This window comes from Phyllobates terribilis, unplaced genomic scaffold, assembly GCF_046119375.1.
Source record: "Phyllobates terribilis strain yellow unplaced genomic scaffold, ASM4611937v1 Scaffold_11__3_contigs__length_659146591, whole genome shotgun sequence".
Taxonomy (NCBI): domain Eukaryota; kingdom Metazoa; phylum Chordata; class Amphibia; order Anura; family Dendrobatidae; genus Phyllobates; species Phyllobates terribilis.
In genome coordinates this window covers 484759818-484784067 of record NW_027362771.1, presented here as the reverse complement: position 1 = coordinate 484784067, position 24250 = coordinate 484759818, and the positions used below count along the sequence as shown (strand labels likewise).

The window sequence follows — 24250 nt, the reverse complement described above, 5'->3', positions numbered from 1 at the left end:
AATTCCGCACGCGTTTATCGCGCTTTTTTCGCGCGTTTATCACGCGTTTTCCACATGCGGAATTGCCTTGCGTTTTTTATGCATTGAACAAAGGCAATTCTGCTTGCGGAAACGCAAAATTAAATGACATGCTGCGGATTTTTGAACGCAGCATAAACGCTGCGGAAAAATCCGCAGCATGTGCATAGAACTTGCGGAATCCCATTGGGGACCATGGGTGCGTGTTACCAAGCGTTTTTCAAGCGTTTATGCTGCGGAAATTCCGCATCAAAAACGCTTGAAAAATGCTACGTGGGCACACAGCCTAAGAGTTCAGAAACAAAACCCAACCCAACGTGCTCCGCTATAAACGGAGATCTATGCATGAACTGCCACCACTCCAGTCCCAGCCATGTGAAGTGGGACCCGCGTGTATGAGACATTGTTCCTGTAGATATGCTAGAAAGGTCCAATATGGTATTTCCACTTTGATGTTTTTACAGGATATCCCAGATTGGCCGCGGGTTGTCACGTGTGTGTCAGACAGTCATATGGGGTCCGGCTGTAGAAGGTCGCTGCGTTTGGCCTTGCAAACATCTTCCTGATCCTTTCATTATCCCTCTCTCTCTAGGAACCAGCAGTGATCTTCACCTTGCTTGGGGATTATACCTTTAGGACCCAGCGGTGATCCTCACCTTTTGCTGCTAATTACTACACCCTTGCTGAATCCTTAAATACACTCAGTTTCTCTAGTGAGTTGCTGTTGATAGACTGTTCTCTATTCAGGCCTTGAATTCTAGTAGTTGGCTAGAACTTTCTTGGAGTTCATTCGTGGGTTGTTGCTGTTTTCCCCGTGTCATCTTTAAACTATGTGTATTCCCTTGTGTATACTTTAATTTGCAGTGGGGCTAATTAGTGCTCACCCCTTCCTACCTAGGGCCTAACTTTAGGGTCAGCTAGGGCCAGGTTTCCTGCTCGGCAATAGGTGCAGAACCTATATAGGGTCCATAGGGAGAGTCAGGGTTTGTTGTTTGAGCTGTTTAGGGGTCTCCACTCCCCCTTTCCCCACTTGTAGGGCACCCTTCCCTTTTCCTGTCGTTATACGCTGGGTTCTCCCCATACCCAACGTGACACGGGTCTCCTGACTGAAGCACAACAGCCGCTTTGCGGCCAGCCTGTGTATTGCTGATCGTTATCGGACCGAGATCCACAGATGTTTGCATGAGCCCTAAATCTACTCAAACTTTCTACCTCTAAAGCATTCCTAACAAAAGAATTGGGATTACTTAGAGCAACCAGATTTTCTTTTCTAGAGCACGGACTGGAAGTAAAATAAAGTCCGATTGTGGATATGGACAACATGGATGCTTTATTTTTATGGATGAGGGTTATGGTCTTCTTGTGGACCTGAGTCTATTGGAATTTTCACCACAAACCAATCTAAGACTGTAGTCATCCATCTCGGCAGAAGCTTTACTTTCTGCTTAGTGCCCACTTGACAGGTTTGACCAATCACTTGTTGGAAAGGCAAAGAGGAAAATCAATACTTTGATTTCAGAGCAGCCATTTCTGAGAAACAGGAGATGTCTCCAGGGCATGGTGCCAGTCCTACATATCTGCCCTTGTCGCCAGACAGGACATCACATTCTTTACACACATGAAACATTCAGTCTCTTTTGGTATTTTAATAATGGAAAGCAGAAAAAAAAAAAAAAACAGTACACAAACCATTCAGAAGATAAAAATGTTTATTGTACAATCTTATAAAGCAGCTTACTGAAGCATGGTGCTGATCTGTCTTTCTATATAGAAACATAGCAACAGATACCTCTTATTTTCTGCAAAAAAAAAATCTGTTTATAAAATTATCATGGGCACATTGTGCTTAAAATGCAAAGTCTATACAGCATTCGGAAGGACCACCTCACCACAAGGGATCCAGTAAACAAAGTATTGCATATATATGTGTGTGCACGTGCTCTATATGTGTGCACACACACACTCACAAACACATGGCATATACCCACATGTTAAAGGTCAGAAAGTGATATCAACAAAACACAACATAAAATCTGAACCCCTAAATATTACCAAGGGAAGAAGAAAAATCCAGTTTTGCCCGCGCTGTCACTCCCATACCCTGCTTTGTAATTCCGATGCATAGCGACTGGTAGAACGTTTCTCCATTGGGCAAAATTACTTCCTAGGACGTATATCCAGACTCATGCCTGAAAAATGGAGCCAGAGTAACCAGCATTCATATTGCACCAAATCCACACATTAAAGGGTTTTGTTCTAATAGGGTATGCTAAAGGGTATATTACAGCATGGAGTCAGCTTTATTAAAATGAGTAGTGTTTTACAGAGACAACTGGCCGCTTTCTTAGTAATAGCAGAGATGGGGCTACTAGTCCAGTACAGAGTCATAAAAGCTTTGTTCACACCTCAGTTTTGCAAGTTGCATAATTTTCACCGAAAGAAATAGCAGCACAATGCACTATTTTTTTTCAAGAAAAATGATGGACACTAAAGAAAGCAACCAGACACCAATATAATCAATAGGGTCAGTCTGGTGCCGCTTGTGTCTATCTGCAATGTGACTGTTCAGTTTCCTGCATGAATTCAGTCTTTCTGTTCTTATAAACAGGAAAACAGAATTCCTAACGCTGGTGTAAGCTAGTCTAACACAAAACTCGCAAATCCTTTCCATTGTCCATGGTAACTTGAATAGAATCAGCAATTTAATGGGAATTGGTCACCAGGTTTCTGCTATGTAATCTAAGAGCAGCATGATGTAGGGACAGAGACCCTGATTCCAGTATTGGGTCACTTGCTGGGCTGCTTGCTGTCATTTTGATACAATGCTGCAGATATAGCAGTGCTCTGAATGCTGAGCTGTGTATAACCCAGCCCATGCCACTGATTAGCAGCTTTCTGCCTATGCACAGTGTACACTGAAAGCTGGCAAAACAGAGTTAGAAGAAAACATGCGTGGGAATAGAAGAAAGAACAGATGTCAGGCGAGTGGACATCTGCTTTATGGGATGGGGCTACTGTGAGGTCATTATGAAAGGCATAACGGATTAGAGGAACATGCAATGAAAATATAACCCAGTAGGAACATTATGAGGGAGAAGTTAATATTAGAGGAAACTAATAACCTAACGTAATAATCTGGAAAAAAATATATAAATTTGAAAATATGTAAGGGGAAAAAAAAAAAAGATAAGACAAGTCTCCTGGACTTTGAGGAGACCTCTATACAATAGTCACTGAGTAACATGCTCTTATACCACATCAAATATAAAATGATCTGTACTTTTCTATTAAAAATATATGTATTCTATAGTGTGAGCTTGGTGAATGGGGATTTTCCCTGGTTTCTTTCTACCCAATATCTTCTCGCTTTTAGCAGTGTCCATTAGAATATTGTAGACGGCCATTCTCCAGTTGTACCATTAGGCTAGAAGCATGATTAGCCTTTTCATACAGGACAGGCATCATTTTTAGGCAGAACAATATTTGTTCACAAAAGAAAAAATACAAAATGCTCTGCCAAATCTGCTGCCAGAAACCAGTGGTGACTCGAGACCTAATCGACCAACAGGTTCCCAAGTTAATAACCGTGCTTGTGCCTTGTAATTCTTCCCATTAAATCCTCTGAGAACAGAGTAAAGGCTTCCATACACATTAGGTTACTGTCGGCCGAATCTGCCCATACTGACAGGATCGGCTGACGGTCTGATGTGTATAGGGCGCCTGATGGTCAGGTTAGACGACAATGTCCAAACACCTCGTTCCTCCGGAGATAAGCCGCCAGCTGACGTGTCAGCCCGTCCTGATTTTAGTGGGGCTGGCTGTCCATCTAATCTAAATTTAGTAATGTTTCAACTCTCCCCCCAGTGGCAGATATCCGGGGAAGACATGCCTGGCATGCCGTCTCATAAGAGAAAAGCCACTAGCAAAAGTGTCTGGCAATAGCCAATTTCCCTCTCGACTAAGGGCACATGCACATTTTTCCAAGCTGAGCATGCATGTATATGGCTGGAGAGAATTGATATAGGCTGGATGAGATTTCATCTACAAGATAAGCGGAGGCCGAGCGAGCACTCCTGTGTATGGGAGAGTCGGCGAGAGCCATCCAATGTGTATGGCCAGCTTAAGGAGACCCATACGTAGTAGAGAGCTGGCAGCCGAACAATGTTCCAGTTGGCAGCCCTCTCCCCACTCTTGTTTTCCTTATGAGAGGGACGCTGACAAACTCCTCTGGTGGCGACTTATGCCAAGAACAAAAGGACTGGCAGTCTGAAATCGGACATGCCAGATTTAATCTCCCAGACAGGATGATTTTGGGGGAGATGTTGGGAGGCCCCCCATACACAATAGACTGTCAGCCAAGCCGGCAGATATCCAAGTCGGACAACTTTAGTCTAATGTATATGGGGGCCTTAACTAATCTTAACTAGAAGTTTCACCTGAGCCATGCATCTCAAATCAGATGTATTTCAATTGTATCCACCACTTTAGGTGGGGCTGGCTGTCCATCTAATGTGTTTAGCAGTGGCGTAAGTCTCCCCTAATGGCAGATGTTGAGGGAAGACTGTCAAGCATGCTCATGAGAGAAAGGATACTACCAAAGATGTCTGGCAATAACTAATTTTCCGCTCAACTAAGAGCACGTGTACGCTTGTCGATAATGGATATGGGCTGGATGAGCTTTCATCTGCCAGTTAATTGTATGCCACCTTCAGCCATTTTGCATAAAGTCTTACCTATATGGCCAAAAGTGGTGAAGTTATCTAGGATTCTTTCTCCCTTTAAATTTCCATCCCACATATACCAGGCACTATTAAAACACTTCTAGAAATAACGAGGCTTACAGGGAAGAGTTATGAAGATGTGATAACTAGGTTATCTTCATGAGACAACCAGTTTATCTGCACTATTAGGGCATATGAATATAATAGCAATATGTCCCCCCCTCAATGAGCCACACTGTAAACCCAGCTCCCACTTACCTGACTTTAAAAGTAAGTAAATATTTTTTTTGTAAGAATATTGATAAGCCTTTGCAAAGTTATGAGTCTATGTAAAATAATCCATTGCGTCCTTCTCTCCCAACCATTATGCTGAAAGTACTGGTTTATCTGTCTAGTTCGTGCTTCTTTAAAAGCTGCTTTGAATTGCTGCTCTATCAAGAATCAGTACTCAGACAGTATTTACAAACACTCTTCTTTATGTGAGCTCTTCTTCTCCCTTCCCCAATGCTCAGTGACAATGTTTGTAAATAGTGTTTCTTGCCAGAGCAGCAGTTCAAAGCAGCATCTAAAGAAACATGAACAAGGCAGTTGAAACAGCACTGCAGCAACGTATTTGAGAGAAAAGGAAGCCAAACAAGGTAAGAAAGTAAATTACAAAAATTCATAAATTTGTAAAGCTCTGAGGTAAATTATACACAGTATTGTGCAAAAGGTTTAAGCAAGTATGAAAAGCAATACTTTGCGTGACTACTGTTTACCGTTAAAACAGCATCAATTCTTTTAGGTATGCTTACAGAAAGTCAAGGATTTTGTATGATTATAGTCACGTATATGAATAACCAATTATACCAAGTGGATAATAATCATTTTCATATACAATAGTATAATTAACTGAGTCATTAAAAGAAACAGCTGTATAGAAGGCTTAAAACTGGATGATGAACAGCCAAACTCTGTTACACAGGTTATACAGGTGAGGTTGTGGAAAACAGTTTCATGTCACAGGTCATACACAATGGCAAGACTGAGCACAGCAGCAAAGTAGAAGGTGCATCAGCAAGGTCTCTCCCAGGAAAAGATTTTTCCAGACAGAGGTTTCAAAAGGTGCTGTTCAGCACTGCCCATTTTTTGTGCTTTTTCAAAAGAGCTTGAAGACTGAAAACACAGTGGTTGGACAAATAAATTTAGTGCAGCAAATGAAAGACACATGTTGACGTCCCTTCGAAGTTGAAAGATGTCCAGCAGTGCCCTCAGCTCGGACATGCAAGCAACCAGTGAGACCCAGCTACACCCATTTACTGTTTGGAGAAGTTTGGCCAAAAGTGGTCTTCAAACAAGAATTGTGTCTAAAAAGTCATACCTTTGACACGGAAACAAGGCAAAGTAACTCAACTATGCACAAAAACATAGGAACCTGGGTGAAGAAAAATGGCAAAAGGTGTCCTGGACCGATGACTCAACATTTGATATATTTGGCTGTAACAGAAGGCAGTTTTCTCACTGACGGGCTGGAGATCAGTACAATCTTCAGTGTAAAGAACAAGGAGTACTTTAAGTGATGACATGGCCCCCACAAAGAAGCCCAGATCTCAATATTATCGAGTCTGGGTGTAGGCTTGTGCTAATCCCTTCTGTCTCTTTATGTAATCACAGAAAGAAGATCTGTGGTTAGTTCTCCAGGATGTTGGGAACAAACTCCCTGACGAGTTCCTTCAAAAACTATGTACAAGTGTACCTAGAAGAATTGATGCGGTTTTGAAGGCAAAGGCCTGTCACACCAAATATATATTGATTCGATGTAGATTTCTCTTTTGTTCATGCACTTTGCATCTATTAACACTTCTATTTTTGAAATTCTTACCTTGAACCTTTTTTTGCACAGTACTAATATATATATATATATATATATATATATATATATATATATATATATATATATATATACACACACACACACACACACACACACACACACACACACACACACACACACATGTATCTCTTGAGGGCACTGTCCAAAGTGAATCATTTCTTTAACCTTTAGGTGTATGCAGTATCGGAAGCTATAGGAAACTCTTAGTATGGAGAAAGCATAATTTTCACTGATCTTTAGAGCAATAAGTTCATATGGGAATAACACAGACCAAATAACAGAAAAAAAAGAGCAGCAGACACACGACACAGCTTGCTAGTTACCTGTACGATAAAGGCATTGTCACAGTGTTCTGCATTAGATCCGGGAAGTAGGTAATTTATAAATCTCTTTCACAATAAGTAATGCTCTATATTATGGTAAATTAAAGGGATTCCACTTATAAAATTATTCTGCTTTTCAACAAGTATAAAACTATGTATGTATATCTGGATGCCACGTAAATATTCTATATTTTATTTTACAGGAACAGAGATCCGCATAAGGGAGGAGGCTGAACACAATCTTTGGAACTTTAAGAAAAGTTGGAAAAACTTCACACCGGGCTGAAATTGGAAAGGTACAGTGGGTTAAAGTGCATTAGACAGTACTTCTAGTATTTTGTTAATATTAGTTGGCGAAGAAGTTTACAGGGAAGGTATATGAGCACTGCGCGTTTCAGTCCGTGATGTCATTGAAAGGTAACTAGTTACCTGTTATGATTGTCAACACAAAGAATATATATATATTTACACTGGGAGATCAAGTCACCAGCAGCCAAAGTCTCAAGTCCCTTCAACAGATAATGGGGTTTTAAAGATTGTTCCCTCCGTTTCTATGACATCATAAGGACAGAAGGCACAGAATGAAAATCGGGAAGAAAATTGTAGTTTAAAACCAATCCTCATTTACAGTATATCTGGTTCTAGCTTCCCCAAAAAAAACTAATATTAAAGAAAACACTAGCATGTTTAACCCACATTACGGCAAGGCAGTTTGCACCTTATATGCCCATTGCACTGGTAGGGATTTGTAACCCAACTGCAGATGTGGACCACCATCAGCAAAGCGTATGGGGAACAGCTGGACTTGGGCGTTGGACACACCCGGACAGCTTTTGGTTTCTGGCTGGTTTTCTGGCTACCTTCTAGTTATGTTTCGCTCTGCCTCCTTTTAAATAGGACTTCCAACGCCGAACAAAGTCTCTAAATATTGGAGACCCGTCCATACTGGCAATAAGCTGAAGTTGATTAATGTGGGTAGTGTGGTAGTCCCAACGGGCAAGATTGGGGGCAGTGCCTAGCATGAAGTGCCTTAGATCATAAATACTTCCAGAGCCCGTGTCATAAAGAGGCAACATGGCACGGAGTGACTCTATTCCTCGCTCATATAGCAGCTTTGCTTCTTTGCCCGGTTTTTCCCCAGCAGTTTCTTTTAGGTCGTAGAGGCCAAGCAGAGCATAAATGAACCCATTCAGCACGAAGGAGCTTGGTGTAGTAGGGTACTCCTCATACCAGTCATACTTGTTCATAAAAACTGCTTTTACTCCATGTTTTTCTGAGGGCAACTTGAATGGAGCAGTTGCTTTGAGTGCGGAGTCTAGATATACCTGCTCCTTGGTCAGCAGATAGGCACGCACAAGTGTAGATATCGCCTGCCCCTGGGCCATTGCAGAGTACCACCCTGGTTCCAGGGCTTTGAATCCCTCCCCCAGTTTTCTGGTCACCATAATTGGCCAGCCACCTTTAGCGTCCTGATTCCTTACAAGCCAATCACAGGCAGCAAAGAAGGCCGCTGTATGGGCAGTAGCCGAGATGGTGATATTATCTAAAAATCCACTGCCCCTTGCTACAATGCGGACAACCTTCTTCGGCATGATCTTAGTCTGACGTACGGCTTTTGTGTTGGACAGTCCCACTCCCTTTTTTAAATCAGTCAGGAGATCCCGGGTTAGTGTACTCCAAGTGGTTCGAGGTCCAATCCCATAATAGACATCATGGTTATGAAAAGCAATAAGCTGTGAATTGGTGACGTAGTGTATAGTAAACAGCTGGTTCTTCTCGGTGGTCTCCAGCACCACAGAGATACTGCCATTAGTCAAGAACTTCAAGTCAAGAGCCAGGATGAAATCCTTCGCGTTGCCCAGCGTTAGCGACGCTCCCTCCGAATTTTCTGGTATAAAAGCAAACAAAAAATATGCATAAGATGAGACACAAAGCAAAAATTTGAGTACAAATACTCCACAAATATATAATTGTTTCCTTATTTTTTTTTAGAACATGTTGCACATACACAAAATTTTGTTGCTCCAACCTCCCCCTTATGCAGTTTCAAAGAGAGTTTGGCTGGTTTGTTTCTTAATGGACACAGATATGTTATTGGAATGAGACATTTTGGTCAAAAACTTACCAAAGAGGTAATGGCCCTGAATATAGTAAAAAAATCATCAATTCTGATCTAACAGTAGGTATGGAGAGACTACACTGCACGTTAAGTGGCACAGCAGACAAGGCAACCACAGATGCACAGCCTTTTTATGCATGGGTGCCATGAACAGGATCATTGTCTTGTCAACCTCGTTAAGCAGACAATATAATTGCTATGGGCCAAAAAGTATGTCTGAGTCCAGCATTCACAGTAAAGCAGTAATTCTGCATCGGGTGGGGAGCAGGGCTGGTGACTTCATATCTACAGATATTTGCCGGCTAACACTTCCAAGCAGCAGGTAGCATGCACCTTTCCTAATCCTCAGGGTAGGACAAGTGCACAATATCTGCTGCTTATGCACCCGAGCTTTGAGATATCTGTAGATGTGAAGTCATCGGCTCTATTCATAAACCAATGTTGAAGCGAGCAGAGCCAGATTATACTTTGGCTGTGCATGTTTATTTCAATGTGGATAAGTACATAAAGTCTTTGGGAGATATGACGTTGCTCGTTGTCTGGCAGAGTATTGGGCATGCTGAAATCTAACATGACTGGTCCTCCCATCGACATCTGCAACAGTATTTGTACGAGCCTATCAATCAGAACTCGACTCATGAGAAGACAACTGGGTCTATACACGGGTCTCGCGGATTATAAGGGGTTGACCACTTTGAACCATTATCTATCTCTTGACTGGTGGGAATCCAACAGATTCTAAGAACAAAGGCTGCAATTACTTCATCTCTGTAAAAAGATCTAATCGTGTTGTGCAAGGAGGAACTGGTGTGTATGAGTCCTGGTTACATAGTTCTCAGGATGGAAATCGCTCTTTAAGGGACAATGACAACTTTGTGGAAGCTACCAAGAAGCTCTTCATCGTTACAGGTCATAAATGGTGAAACAATGAGCTTGTTCTTCATGTAGAGTAAGGGCCCTCTAAGGCCATGTGCACATGTTGGGTAATTGGGAGTATTTTACATTTGCACATTGTCGTGAGCTCTTCCCAATTTATTTTGGGTGATGGGTTGCTTACGCCCTATTCTTTCAGCTGCATAAAAGATGCAGTGATTGAAGGAGCTAGTGTGTTAGTGAAAGCTGTTACTGCATTATGATGGGCCCGGAAAGGACTCATTGAAATGTACCAACTCCTAGAGAAGTGAGGAGGGGAGTAATGAACCGCATCCCATCATGTACTTTGTAAATAACAAATGTGAGCCCATGAGAGATGTTCCTGAAACAGGAACATATATATATGGCTGCCTTCCTATCCATCCTCATCCATTCTGTCCTATTAGTGTTTTCACCATCTCCTAGTCTCCGTTACGGCCTCTTTAACAAGCTTTTAACGTACTGTGGCTCCTTATAATCAATACCCATTAGGATTAACGAGTCAATCACTTCAGACAATGAAGTCACTTTTGTCATCACCTTCTAGATAAGTCCTTAAGGGATGGAGCTGGAGGACAGGTTCCCCCCACCGTCTGGTAATGAACTCATGGTAGAGCACAGCAGACACATCTGTCAGTTATCTATGAGGGACCTTTATCCCGCTCTGCCTCCAAATAAGAACAAAATGTCAATATATGCAGGGGGCACTGGCCTCACCGTAGGGTTCATTCACACTGCAAGATCATGAATGACCATTCTTAGGAGCGCGTTTCACGATAATCGGGCAGTCTAAATAATCTTTTGATTTACACAAAAAATAAATCAATTCTCGGCAGCACATCGTCCTGGGATAACAAGACCTGCGCTGCAGAGATCAATTGCAGCCTATATGCACTGAACAATCTATTGCAGATCATTCTATCCAACTCTGAAGCACGGTCAACTTGTGTAAACAGGCTATTAAAGGTCCATAGGCTGCCACTATTGTCATCAGCGCAGGTTGTTGTCTATGCAGAACGGTGCGCTGCCGAGAATGATGATCTTTTGTGCTGCATAAAAGATAATTTCTCCCATTAGACAAGTTTTCAGCTCATTTGTTGGGTGATCGGCAGCCTGTGTAGGATTATTGAGAAACAAGTGTTCCCACACACCACTTGTTCACAATAATGATGCAGTGTAAATGGACCTTTACTGGGGACATGCTCCCATTTACAATGTGTTCAGAGGACGCTCAGGTCCAGTTCACACATCAGATTCCAGAATTGGCATCTACATCAGCATAAACCCCTTCCTGATACCACCGTATACATATGGCGCAGACGTATGGAGCAAATTCAAGAGCTTATCTGTGTTATACAACCGGCATCTGCCTGTAACAGCAGCGACCAGAGCTAGTTCTGATCTCTGCTGTGTAAACATTTAACTCACAAAGCAGCATTTAAATGGTTCAGTTGCTGGTGTGCAAGTACGCTGGCTTCCACTGTCCCAGTAAAAGATATAAATAAACAAAATTCAAAAACATCTCCTCTCCTTTTCTCATCATGTGAAACAGAAAAAAGTTATGGGTTCTCAAAAAAATAATGGCATAAACCAAGTATTATTACATAACACTTGGATTGTGTGGTGAATGTGTGTGCCGTGAATATGTGTGTGTACTAAATACACATCTCAGTTCATATCAAAACCTAAAAAAAAAAATTGAGCCAGAGCATATGTTGGTATAAGAGCAATGCATTCACACTGTGGCCATTTAACAAGTAGAGCCTAACATGAAAACAATAGATAAGGTTAGGTACCGTCCTGATTGGGTCACTTTGTCGTGGCGGGATGGCTTTTACTTTTTTTTTTTTTTTTTTTTTATATATATATCAAAACAATGTTAATTAAGTGCCCTATGTTATTACATGCACTATTACTATTTATTTACTGCAGGGTATTTGCTCAGTACTGTTCTATCTTAGATTCTGTCTGTTAAATGACCACAGTGTAAATGCACATCTATGGATTGCACTGATACCAACATAAGCTGTGGCTCAATTTTGGTTTAGTCTTTTTGTACAAAAAAGGGGCATGGTTGCCCGTGTTTGGGCTGTTTATTTTGTTTACATAGCTTTCCACAGTCAGTCAGGTGTCTGAACAGTAAGGACCCAAACCTGCTCTGCCCTTATCTATTTTTACATTTACGGAAACATAGTGAGATACACTACAAGGGTTCGGTAATGTCCCGATTGGGTCACCTTGTCGCGGTGGGATGGCTTTTACACTTTTGTGAGCAAAATAGTGTTAAATAAGTACCCTATGTTATGTACTATTACTATTTATTTACTGCAGGAGTATTTGCTCATTTTGTTTTTATCTTAGGTTCATCTCAGTCCATATGCAATAAAAATATCCATGTGGATTTCCAGCTGCACAGCAAAACAAAATCCGCAGAGGATTTAAGGTACATGTCATTTATACTGGATAGAAACTCCAAAAACTAGTAGCACTGAATAATCCTCAAGTGAATCTGCTGTACGCCCGCAGCAGAATTCCAAGGAAACAGAATTTCAATTCAAAGTGTGAACATAATCATAATGTAGATTATACTGAGTTAAAGGCGTTCTCCAGTAAAAACAAGTGATCAACATTCACATATCTTATAGATTTGGGGACAGACTGCTGGGACCCGCATAGATCAGCAGAACTGGGACCTTTTATCCCCATTAGGATGGAGCGGCAGTGTGCATACTCGAATGTTGCTACAATCATTGTCTATGGGGTTGCTGGAAAAAGCCAAGCACAGCGCTCAGCACCCCTGCTGGGAATGAATGGAGCAGAGGTCCAGCATGAGCACTGCGCTCCATTCTAATGGCGATAATAGTGCACATTTCTGCGGATCAGTGAGGGTCCCAGCAGTTGGACTCCCCGACATCAGTAAGCGATCACCTGTAATTTATTTTCACAAGATAACCCTAATAATAATGATGATAATAATAATGAGAATGTACATACAGCAATATGTTACAGGAAATGTGACCACGTGATCCCTGCCAGACTCACCTGGGACTACAAAGTGTCTGACGTGACTACTTCTTGCCTTATCATACAGTGTAGTAACAGAGGCTCCCTTAGGAATAGTCCATGTGCCCAGCAAGCCTTCGGTTTTGTCATCCGCCTTCTCATACACCTCCATGTGTGGAGGTTTCTCTGTCAAGTTCTTGCTGTAGTGACTGAGCCCATACTGTGCAATCTGGATTGGGTAAAAATATCCCTGTGGACCCCACTGGGTCGATAGTGGGACCCCTGAGGAAAAACAACAGACAAGTAGTGCAGGTCATTAAAAAGGAAATAGAAGAAGAAATATACAATAAAAAATAATGGTCACCTGTCGTGTATGGTAAACCCATGTACAGCCTGTTAATATAGGAGACTTTGGGGCAGTCCGTAATAAATGTGTCAGTGCAGATCCAGTAAGGACTGCTAATGTGTTCATACCAGTATCTGACCCAGGGCCGGCCTCAGCACCAGGCAAACCGGCCACCGGGCCCAGGGCAACATCATCTTCTGTGCTTGTCAAGACTGCGCAGACGCAGGGCCGACATATATCCACAGCTGGCGTTAATCTGACCTGTCAGAAGTTTTTTTTCATTCAGGACAGCATACCAACCCATAAAATTCAATGGAGCCATTATTATTATTATTATTATTATTATTTTGTGCCCGATCCAAGGAAAACTCACTGCATGTGTCATCCTGGTCCAGGTTTGTGGATCAGTTTCTCAAAGCTTTTAGCATATGCAAAAACTTTTGCTGCATTTTAAGGGTATGTGCACACAGTCGGTATTGGCAGCGCTTTGAACGCAGTATACTTTATGCTGCATCCAATGCGCTGCACGCAGGTGAATCCGCATGTGTTCATTGAACCATGCGAATTCACCGCATCCTATACATTGCACTGATGTAATTTCTCTTGCGGAGAAATTGACATGCTGCGGTCTGGAAAGACGCACCGCATGTCCGTGTAGACGCAGATTCACGGCCAGGGGTTGTCCACTGGCTCTCCCCGGGGCTTGTGTGACATGTGGTATGTCATGTGATCCCTGCAGCCAATCAGTGGCCACTTCTCTATCCCCTCCTTCAGACCCAACTGACATCCAGAGGAAGCCAGAGCTGAAGCTGCTTTCTCACTTCTGGATGTCTAAATTGTCCAGAAAGGGGAGTGAAGCGGCCACTGATTGGCTGCGGGAACGGTGCCAGTACCAGAGGAGAGTACAGGTGGTGTTATTTTACTGTTGGGGGGACGACATGGTGATTGCGAAGGAGTTTTCTGAGTAGTGGACAACCCCTTTAAAATGTCCTTTGAAAAAAAAAAAAATGCAGCAAGCAGTTTGGTTGGCAACATTTTTCTTGGAGCTTTTGAAGGGTGTCCAGTCTCAGACAACTACCGATCCAAATAAATACTAGCTACAATGTATCATTTAATTTACCCTTATATTGTCTCATGTTAAGATTTGCAAGGTTATATTTTCTATTGCTCTGTGCTCAATAACAACGGCTGCGGCCTGCAGTTGCTGTGGCATCATAGTGACTATCTACTCTTTGCTTGGGTGCAGCATAAGAGTCACTGTTGAAAAGAGTACCCCCCCCCCTTTTGCTTACAAAATGAAATAGGCAGAGTTTCAATCCTTTATAGGGAAGTCACACTGAAACGTAACAATTATTCACACACAAGAACGCACAGCATGATGGAAAGAGGACTGTCCTGAGAAGCCAGCAAAAGATAATATGGCAGTGGGGCTAAAGAACCAGAAGTTAAGGCTATGTGCCCACGATGCAGAAATGCTGCTGATTTTTTTCTGCATCTCCCTGGCAGGAAAAACGCATGCGGATTGTACATGCGTTTTTCCTGCCAGGTAGAAGTGTTTGTCAAGCATTTCTGCATGTGGGTTAGCATCACTTGGAAAGTGCTTGACAACTTGGTCACACGATATAAATCCATGCAACAGGCATGGATTTATATAGTGTGACCAAGTTAATAGTTTTAAAAAAAGAATAAAAATGGTAAAAAATAAAGATTATACTTACCTTCCGATGGCCCCCGGGTCTTTTCTCCGCTGCGTCCGGTCTTTTGTACGGCTCGCGGTGGTGTGAAAGGCTGACGTCGGCAGTTGCGTGACCGGTCACATGACTAAATGACGCCATGAAAGGTCCTTTCACACCACCGCGAGCCGTACAAGAGACCGGCCGCACCGGAGAGAAGACCCGGGGGCCATCGGAAGGTAAGTGTAATCTTTATTTACCATTTTTATTCTTTTTTTTTAACTATTAACTTGGTCACACTATATAAATCCATGCCAGTTACATGGATTTATATAGTGTGAACAAGTTGTCAAGCATTTTTCCAAGTGATGCTAAAATCGCTTGAAAAAGTGCTTGATAACCCGCATGCAGAAATGCATGCAAAAAAGCTTGACAAACTCTTCTACCTGGCAGGAAAAACGCATGTAAAATCTGAACGGGTTTTTCCTGCCAGGGAGATGGGGAAAAAATCTGCAGCATTTCTACATCGTGGGCACTTAGCCTAAAAATTAGAAAAGGACCTATTCTTACAAGTTTTGTTGATAAATGTATTTCACAATTTTTTGTAATATTTTTGATTAGATAAAAAAATAATCCTGAAATCTTGCAGTTTTCACTTTTTGGTCTAATATTAGGCTGACACCTCTTGTTCTGCACAGATCACTTCTCAGCAGACATTGCAGTGTTATTACATGCAGGATTGCAATGACACCTGTATGTAGATAACACAGGATCCATCATTCACAATAGCTGATAGTCAAAGATCTCCTCCTCCCCCTTCCTGCTCAGAGACCTCTGCATGGGTCAAAGACCACACCTAGAAAATGTTCCCAGCATCAGATTCTGAGACGGTAACAGCACTTTAAATAAAAGCAGATTAGGAAGATCTAGATGGATTACCTTCCACACCACTGATGCACTTCACTCGATCACGGACTTCCACATTATAACCCTCGAAGGACATAAATACTCCATCAGGATAATACGGGCCGCGCTGTGCATATACTTTGGAGTAGCTGTGGGAAAACTCAAATCGTTCAAAGCCATCATACTGAGCAATTTTCCCATAAACCTCAAAGTATTTCTCCACCCAGGAGAAGGGCATGTAGACTTCACTACCCTCTCTCCTGCACCGCACACTCTGATCTTCATTGATCAAGCAGTCAATCTCCTCATACTTTAGTCCTGTTCCTTTACTGTCCACCAGTGGTGGAGCCTTCTGCTGCTCCTGTGGCGAGGCCTCCTCAGATCGGAGCTGGACATTGGCAGCATTACTCTCAGAGGCTGCTGTCCTCTTCTCAAGGCTTTCAACCCTTAAGCCTAATTGTGGCCCCCATGGAAGGGTAGAAGAATGGTCATTGGAGGAGCATTTGTTCCACAGCAAGACAGTCACCAGGGTAAAGAGCGAGCAGATAAAGATTAGAGTCTTATAATTGACTCGAGCTGCCAGGCAACGCATGTTCAGACCATACCTAGATGGAAAAAGATGAAAGGAAATATTAGTTTACAATAAACTTGTAAAAGTGTGAACTAATAACTACAAAGAAAATGTCCGTAAGGAGCGTTTTACACATCTGTGGTTAGTGGTCCAAGTAAGGACAGTAATGTATAGACTAGCTGCGTGTCTCCTCACCAGAACCTGACTGCCTCATACTGTTGGGTTCAGTCCAGAGACCCACAACCACATGTACAGTCCAGAAATCATGGTCCGTACACGTGCAGCCTTGAAGGGATTGTCATGTCATATGATATTGATAACCTATTCTTAGGATGGGCCATCAATATCAGATGGGTGGTGGTCCGACACCTGGCATCCCCACACATCAGCTGTTACTTGCTCGGATGGCGGCCGGATGTAAACACTGAACAGAGCTGCACTGCACAGCTCCATACACTGCGTAGGGGCTGCTGCCAGGAAATGCAGAACAGCTCCTATGGTTTTACAAGTAATTTGTTTCCTCCCCAGGCTTACTCTATACAGACCAATCAATGGGGTCCACTAATTGGTTGCAGCGGTCAAATGCTGCCATTGTGACGTCACCTGAGCAGCCATGTCAACAAATACCAGGGGCAAGTAAAGGCTCGTTTTCTTACTTTTATAATCGAGGAAACCTGAGGAAGGGAACAAAAAACCTGGAGAACTTATTTAATAGGAGTTAAAACGGTAAAAACTTTTGCAGTGGTGCAAACAAAGTCAGTAACTCATAAAATGACTCTTGCAAAACGGGGGGTGGTGGGATGCATCAGTAATAATGGTCATCCACCAACGTACACAGCGATGGTACACATTTATAAAAAGGACTTGTCTGTAAAGATTGGGGATTGCTGGTTCCAAAAGCGCACAGACAGTGATGCTCAACCTGTGTCTAGCTAGGACATGCTGGGAGTTGTAGTGTATGGCCATGTTCATAATCTTCCAGATTTGCTTCTCCATACAATAGAAGTTGATCCAAACACCAAAGTGAGTGATGAAACCACCATAAGCAAAGTTGGTGACAGCATTAGTAACAGTGAGGGCAGGTGACCACATGGCAGACCGCACAGCTAAGGCCCCCCATGGGCGATTAGATGCTGCAATAAACTAAAATGCAAGGTGAGAACACGCTGGGCTATATCATCCAGCAGAGGCTTTTCCTGATCATCATCCAGAACTCATAATCCAGATTGAAGAGAGTTTAACGTGAAGCAAAACGGAGCCTAAAAACTGCAGGATATTAAGCCACTTGGCAGAGAATGGCAGGAAAGCCCCAGAGCGTGGGCACCTGATGTGCAGCATATGTCCACAATGACAACTAAAATCTCAACATAACCATCTGTAGTGGAGAAACCGGATCCAAATAACAGGAAGCCATTCAGCCACAGACCGTTTTACATTTTGAGAACATGCAAGAACATAAGATATATCCTATAATAGCCGGAGATATTCTACCTTCCCCGCAGAGCGCTGCGAGTTGTAGGTTGGGTGGATAAATCCGTGATGTGATAAAGTTAAGCCAATAGAAGAGGCAACAGATGACTAAATGCTCCGTGCCAGCAGCAAGATTTCTGGACAGAAGTGATAAGCCGGGGAGAGCCGTGTCTATTAAATCAGCCCCTCGCAGGGTTGTCAGCACAATCCCTGGCGTCATCCATCTGGATCAGAACATACAGCCACAATTATATGCGATGCACCACCATACACAATCTGTGCCATCCCTGTAAACCCCACTCCTGCTGTGTACGACCCCGGGCTCACATGTGCCGCACATCCACGCCCATGTTATACCGCCACACACCTGCATCCTCATTTACTGTGCAAATTTATGAAGAGCAACAATCTGTGTATACACCACATATCATTACTGCTTACCGGCGAAGCACATCCGTAACAGCCGTACAATCCTCATATACGCTGGATTAACGTTAGATATACAGACAGCAAAAGGAAAGCATATACGTGGCCCATACCGTACCAAAGGATTATTCGCAAAGACCCCGTGAGAATCTATGGAAGAAATGCTGTATATCAGAGCTATTCTCACTGAAGATTGTGGTGGCACCATGTGGCGGTACAGGGAGCACTACTACTATTAACCACACCCAACCCATTTGTTGAAATGCCCGACTCATTTCTTCCCAGAGCTGAAAAGACACCGCCAGCAGCTTACATGTCTCTCACTGTTCATAACGCAAAGTATCTTCATTTTACAGTAAATTTTATTGCATCATACTGCAAAAATTGGGAAAGTGTCTGTTCGGAAATGCTGAAATGACTTTTACAAGAGTTTATGTAATTATACATCAACACAGAAACAAGAGACAATGGAGTTGACTCTAATCTCGGCCACTATCGACAATAGTGACTTTTCTGGAGAGTTCCAATTTTAATTAAAGCTATGGACACTTGGCATGGCAAAATGTTAATGGTTTCTGTTAGTTAAAACAACTGCAGACTGATCCAATTTTTATCCTTTTCATTTGTACGAGTATCTCCCTTTAACATAGGCTGGATGTTAAAGGGAATCTGTCAGCAAGGTTCTGCTATGTAACCTGATGACAGCATGAGGTAGGGGTTAAAATACAGAATTCAGTGATGTATCACATGTGGGGCCAGATGCTGTTGTTTACTTACACTGAAGGTTTTATCACCTGTTGATTATTACTGCTGGGACTACAGAAGCCTTGAACCCTGGTCCTACACGCCCCTCACTGTCCATAGACATAGTACATGGAGAGCCTGCTGTGGGCGGGGTTAGCTTTCTCAGCTCTGCTGCATAGTAAAATCAAAAAATTCTGATTGTGCCAGAATGGCTGCACCCAGTAAACTAAGTGATACATCATTGGATTCAGGGTCTCTACCTACATCAGGCTGCTCTCAGATGAGGTAACAAAAAACTGCTGACAAATTCCCTTTAAGTGTGTGTGTAGCCAGATTGCTGCAGGTTTCAGTAGCCAACATATCACAGCTTCTATCCTGCAAATTCCTCTTCATGTGCTTACCTACTTTTCAACTGACAGCCTTCTCTGCCCTCCCTGAGATACTTTCTCCCCTCTACAGTGCAGGTCTGCTTTCCGTGTACAGCCATCTCAACCTCCATGCGGCCATTACTAAATTTGGTCACACCCAGGGGGCACTGAGCACCCTAATTAGAATCTTTTATTAAACTTCGCTGCCTCTGTTGTGCAAAAGCTGATTACACCACTAAAAGGAGAGATTTTTGTACCCCTACAAGGTGATGTGCTTAGTCCATACGATCAGTCTGGGCTGCCAGACTCACTTTAAAAACTTTGCATTTAGAAAGCAAATGAACAGTAAAATTATACATCACCTTACACCCATCAGCATTAATTATCCAAACCACACATTGGCTTCCTGATTACATATACAGTATGAGATTTAACAAACCCTTGTACACCCCTAAGCGTACAGAACATCATAACTTTCTATGCCAAGATCAAAGAGCTATGCCCAGTGGGCACATAGGACCCACCTACTCCCCACCTCACAAAACAAGACGTACGCAGCCAAGTCTTGAAGACAAGAAGCATTTGCTCTAAATCCGGAGCCCACACACAGCGCTGGCTGCCACTTTCCTCCACGCATTTCTAATCTGAGTGGGGGAGAAAAAGCGACGTTCCCTGGTTAATGTGAATACAAATGTAAGCTAATTGCTTTCAGCCCTAGTAGAATTCAGATCAGTGTGCAGCCCGAATGGCAGAGCCCCCCAACACGCTGAATGCCAGCCCGCTCCTATGTCATCACTGCGCGCTCGGGGTACTAAACAGCACAGGTAACACAAGGACACGAGAGATCAAAGGCACCAAATATAATGCAACATACCAAGAAAATAATAAGAGGATCAGCAGCGCAGGGTTAATAGTGACCGTCAACTCTCTGACTGCAGAGGCGTCTGCAGCTGGGCATCTATACGCCATTTTTATATCTAGGTTTTCTCGTGTACTGTGGTGTTCATCCTAAACCTCCTGGTTCATGAATCTGCTAGGACTTCAGGTTGCACTGTAATGACTGGTGACAACACTGTGGATTTAACTCTTAGTAAATGATTAATATTGCCTAATCACTACCGAAGAGTTCGTCCACAGTGACCCTGTGCCCCTCGGCAACCATTAGGGGACACGTCACGGCCCGAGTACACAAACCGGACAGCCTCACTGCACCTAAGAGACCGTCGAGATCAGGTTGGGAGACCCGCGGCCGGTGACACAAATGTAATAAGCAGATTGCATTATTATTATTATTTTTTATATATATATATTCCATTTGCATGTTGGCCACTTTTTTTGCAAAAAAAAATATAAAAAGACTTGGAGGATTTAATGGTATCTCTGAGTTAAAAGAGGACCAGTCAGCAGGCTAAAAGTAGCTAATATTTGCTTTTATTTAATTCCCGTTGCACACTTGAATATTTTGTTTGTTCTTTAATTCCACCTTACAGTCTTAGTCACACAAGGCCTTTTTATTTGGTTTGTATTTTTAGGTTTTGTGATGTTGTTTTTTTCCCCACTAAGGGGGCGTGGCTCACAGGATTCTCTGTGGGTGTGGCTTTAGACTGATTTACATAATTACCATGTGAACACTGCCCCTTTGTAATGATCATTAAAAAAAAGCCCATTTCTCTGGGACCGTATGGCAGATTTTATAAACAAAAACAGAATTCTCAGAGGAACAGAGGGAATAAAATAAAAGCAAAAATTGGACACTTGACCTGACAACAGGTCCTCTTCACAGGGAATCTGTCACCAGTTTTTTCCTGCCCCATCTGAGAGCAGCATGATGTAGGGGCAGAGACCCCGATTTCAGCAGTGGCACTTTTACTGGTTGCTGAAGTTTTGATTAAAAACGGTTTTATCTCCTGGAGATCTAGCAGTTCTCTGAATGCTGAGCTCTGTATAACCCCGCCCACATCACTGATTGGCAGCTTTCTGTCTATGCACAGTGTACACAGCTGCCAATCAGTAGTGGGGGCATGGTTGGACAATCTGGCAGCAGGTTTACTAGTCTTCTAGTGATAATCTCCTGCTGATAAAAAGTAATTTTATAAAGAAAACTAAAGCAAGCAGCCCAGTAAGTAAAACATCGCTGGAATCAGGGTCTCTGTCGCAATATCATGCTGCTCTCAGATTAGGTGGCAAAAACCTGGTGACAGATTCTCTTTTGTACATTTTTTCTCTACTGTAACTGGGACATTCAAAGGAGCCCCAGTGATAGAAGAAAACAGGACAGCACAGAGACAATAGTGACTGGCATAGGTGATCTGCGTCTGATAACACCCAGCAGCTCTGCTACAGTAGGTGGACAGGTTCCACTACACAACTCACTACAGAGCAATCACTGAATGCTATGAAAATGGCTGAAGAAAAGACAGAAGCTGTGATAAACCTTTTTGGTCTTCTTGGGATCCCTGGCTGTGTATGACAGCTGAGGAGCGACAAGCTGCAGCTAGATTGCAGGAGTCTAAAACTTACAATGGCACAACACAGAAGCCCACAACCATGTGCTGGGAATCTAAGTCACACTGAGGTTAAAACGGCTTTTGGCACATATCAGTGATTCTCATGCTCTGATACTTACTACCTACTTATTTTAAGCTGGTGGTTTCTCTTCCTCAGCATTCTGCCAGCATTGTAGGTGCAGGAACTTTCTTTCCCTCACTTCCCAAAGTGCATTGCTCCTGCCTTTATCCCATGGCTTGTTTGCCCTGATCTGAAATCTCGCTCTCTTTTTGTAGGGGTGCAATTGCTTAGATAATCATGGGATCCCCTTGTGACAAGAAGACACAAAAGAAATGTCTGTAGAAAATGACAGAAACGTAGTAGGTGCACTGTAAATGTTTAACGGCGGATCCTGTTTCTTAGATCCACTGTTACTTATGCTTGAATATACTTTAATTTGTTAATAGATTTCACATGCAACATCTCTATATGATCAGAGTAAACGGATGATAGAAAAGGCAATGCAAGGCGAAAATAAATTCCCCTCAGCAGCCCTGTAGACTGTGCACAGACACAAGAGGGGACAATCAGACAGTCTCTCCTGGTCCATAGACGGTAAAAGCCATTTCAAAGATCAGCACAACCACTGATAAAATGCATATGCAATATTACCTTACTCCGTTGTAGATCAGGGCTCTAGCCCTTTAACTGCTCAGTGAATAAGCCCTTACCAGTCTTTCTCTTTACACATGGCATTCGAAAGACTTGTGCAGACCATGGTTGGATAGTTGGACGTCCTTTAATGTGATGAGGACCAAAGCCACAGATTGTTGAGAAATTAAATATTACTAGCACAATAGCATTAAAGCCTGGCTACATTATCTCCAGTCATGTAGTCAGCAGGAAAACGACTGTGGTTAGTTTACCTGCCAACAGCGATCCACTGCCAGGAGCGTGAGCCCAGAGGACACATGGTGGCCGAGCTCCTGGCATGGCTGGCTGGGTATGCCACATTGTGCTGTAAACAGTATCTACTATAAACCCAGGAGTATGCTCTCCAAACAAACACCGAGAACGATCCTAACGAACACTTCCAAGTGCCGTCTGGCTTGTATTTATCCAAGATGGGTTCTGATGAGGAAAACACTGCGAAGTGGTAGAAGCCCAAGCCAGGGTAGAGCTGTGCCCAGCTACATACCAGCTTGTTAGATATCACACACTTATAGAAAAACATGGATGATGCAAGACACAGAAAAACTGAGCAGGCGATACCAGGCGCATTACACCAATACTTACAGGTACAAGTTATTTAGAGGTATACCCCCTGGAGATCCAGGGAACAGATGTAGAAATACGGATACTGCGCCAGTTGTAAATTATTCAGACGCGATTGTCAATTTCAAGCTATATTCCCACATAGCACAGACGCTGTAGGAAATATAAGTTGGAAAATACCGCTCCGGATTTTATCATGGGAAAAGGCTACAGATAATGTCTCCCTTTCCAATGCAGAGGGCGAGTCTCAGATCTGCAGCGTTTCCCAAAGTATGTTGCAGATTTACTACGCATAATTCTGCAATGGCCTGTACACCGTGTGGGAGTTACCCTTAAAGCTGCTCTAATTCTAAAACCCATCCACAACTCACCTACCCCTGAAGAACTGAAAAAAAAAAAAAATTCTGCATTTTGAGGTTCCTCCAGGAAACATTTCTACTGTCAGGGCTGTGGAGTTGGTAAGCCAAACCTCCAACTCCACAGCACGGCCTCACTACTGAGCGTGTACATAAAGTGCAGCACAGATTTATCTCAGCTAAAAGCCGAGATCCTTACATCAGGAACAGAACAGACATTTATAGAACATTTCATAACTTTCCCAAATTCTTATGAAAACATTTTACAGCACATCCTGCATTGAACTACTGTACCCAATTTATTATACATATTTTAGGTGTCGGCGTCTGTCCATTTTATACAGACTCAGACAGACTCCACAGACCTGTCTACTTTTGCATATTTATTGGTTTACATATTGCACTTCCGGGTCACGACAATTTCCGGTGTCTTGGCTTATATCTTCCACCACGCACAGCTCTACTGGGCACATCCCCCTACTCCGAAGTTAGCCACCCCAGTGACAGTGACTTGTAGTCAGCCATCCTACAAAAAAGTTTAAAAATTCGACTGTGCATGCGCCAAGGAATCTCTGCTTTCTACTTGGGCGTCTTTGGCCTCCCATTTATTACAAGTCACTTAGCACAAGATAAGAGAAAGGAGATGGACAAGAGACAGA

The 24250-nt window shown here is 42.8% G+C and overlaps 1 protein-coding gene across 2 annotated transcripts in view; it reads right to left on the bottom strand.

Annotated features, from left to right (window-relative positions):
- Positions 1–1709: 1709 nt before the first annotated feature.
- The window catches only part of GLCE (glucuronic acid epimerase), an 85627-nt gene continuing 63086 nt past the window's right edge, over positions 1710–24250 (bottom strand). For both annotated transcript variants that reach the window (XM_073653474.1, XM_073653475.1), the window contains 3 exons: positions 15928–16499; positions 13009–13251; positions 1710–8823 (listed from right to left, as the gene is read on the bottom strand). In XM_073653474.1, coding sequence (XP_073509575.1) covers positions 7799–8823; positions 13009–13251; positions 15928–16486 — 1827 coding nt within the window. In that variant the 5' untranslated portion in view covers positions 16487–16499 and the 3' untranslated portion in view covers positions 1710–7798. The remainder of the gene's footprint in view (positions 8824–13008; positions 13252–15927; positions 16500–24250) is intronic.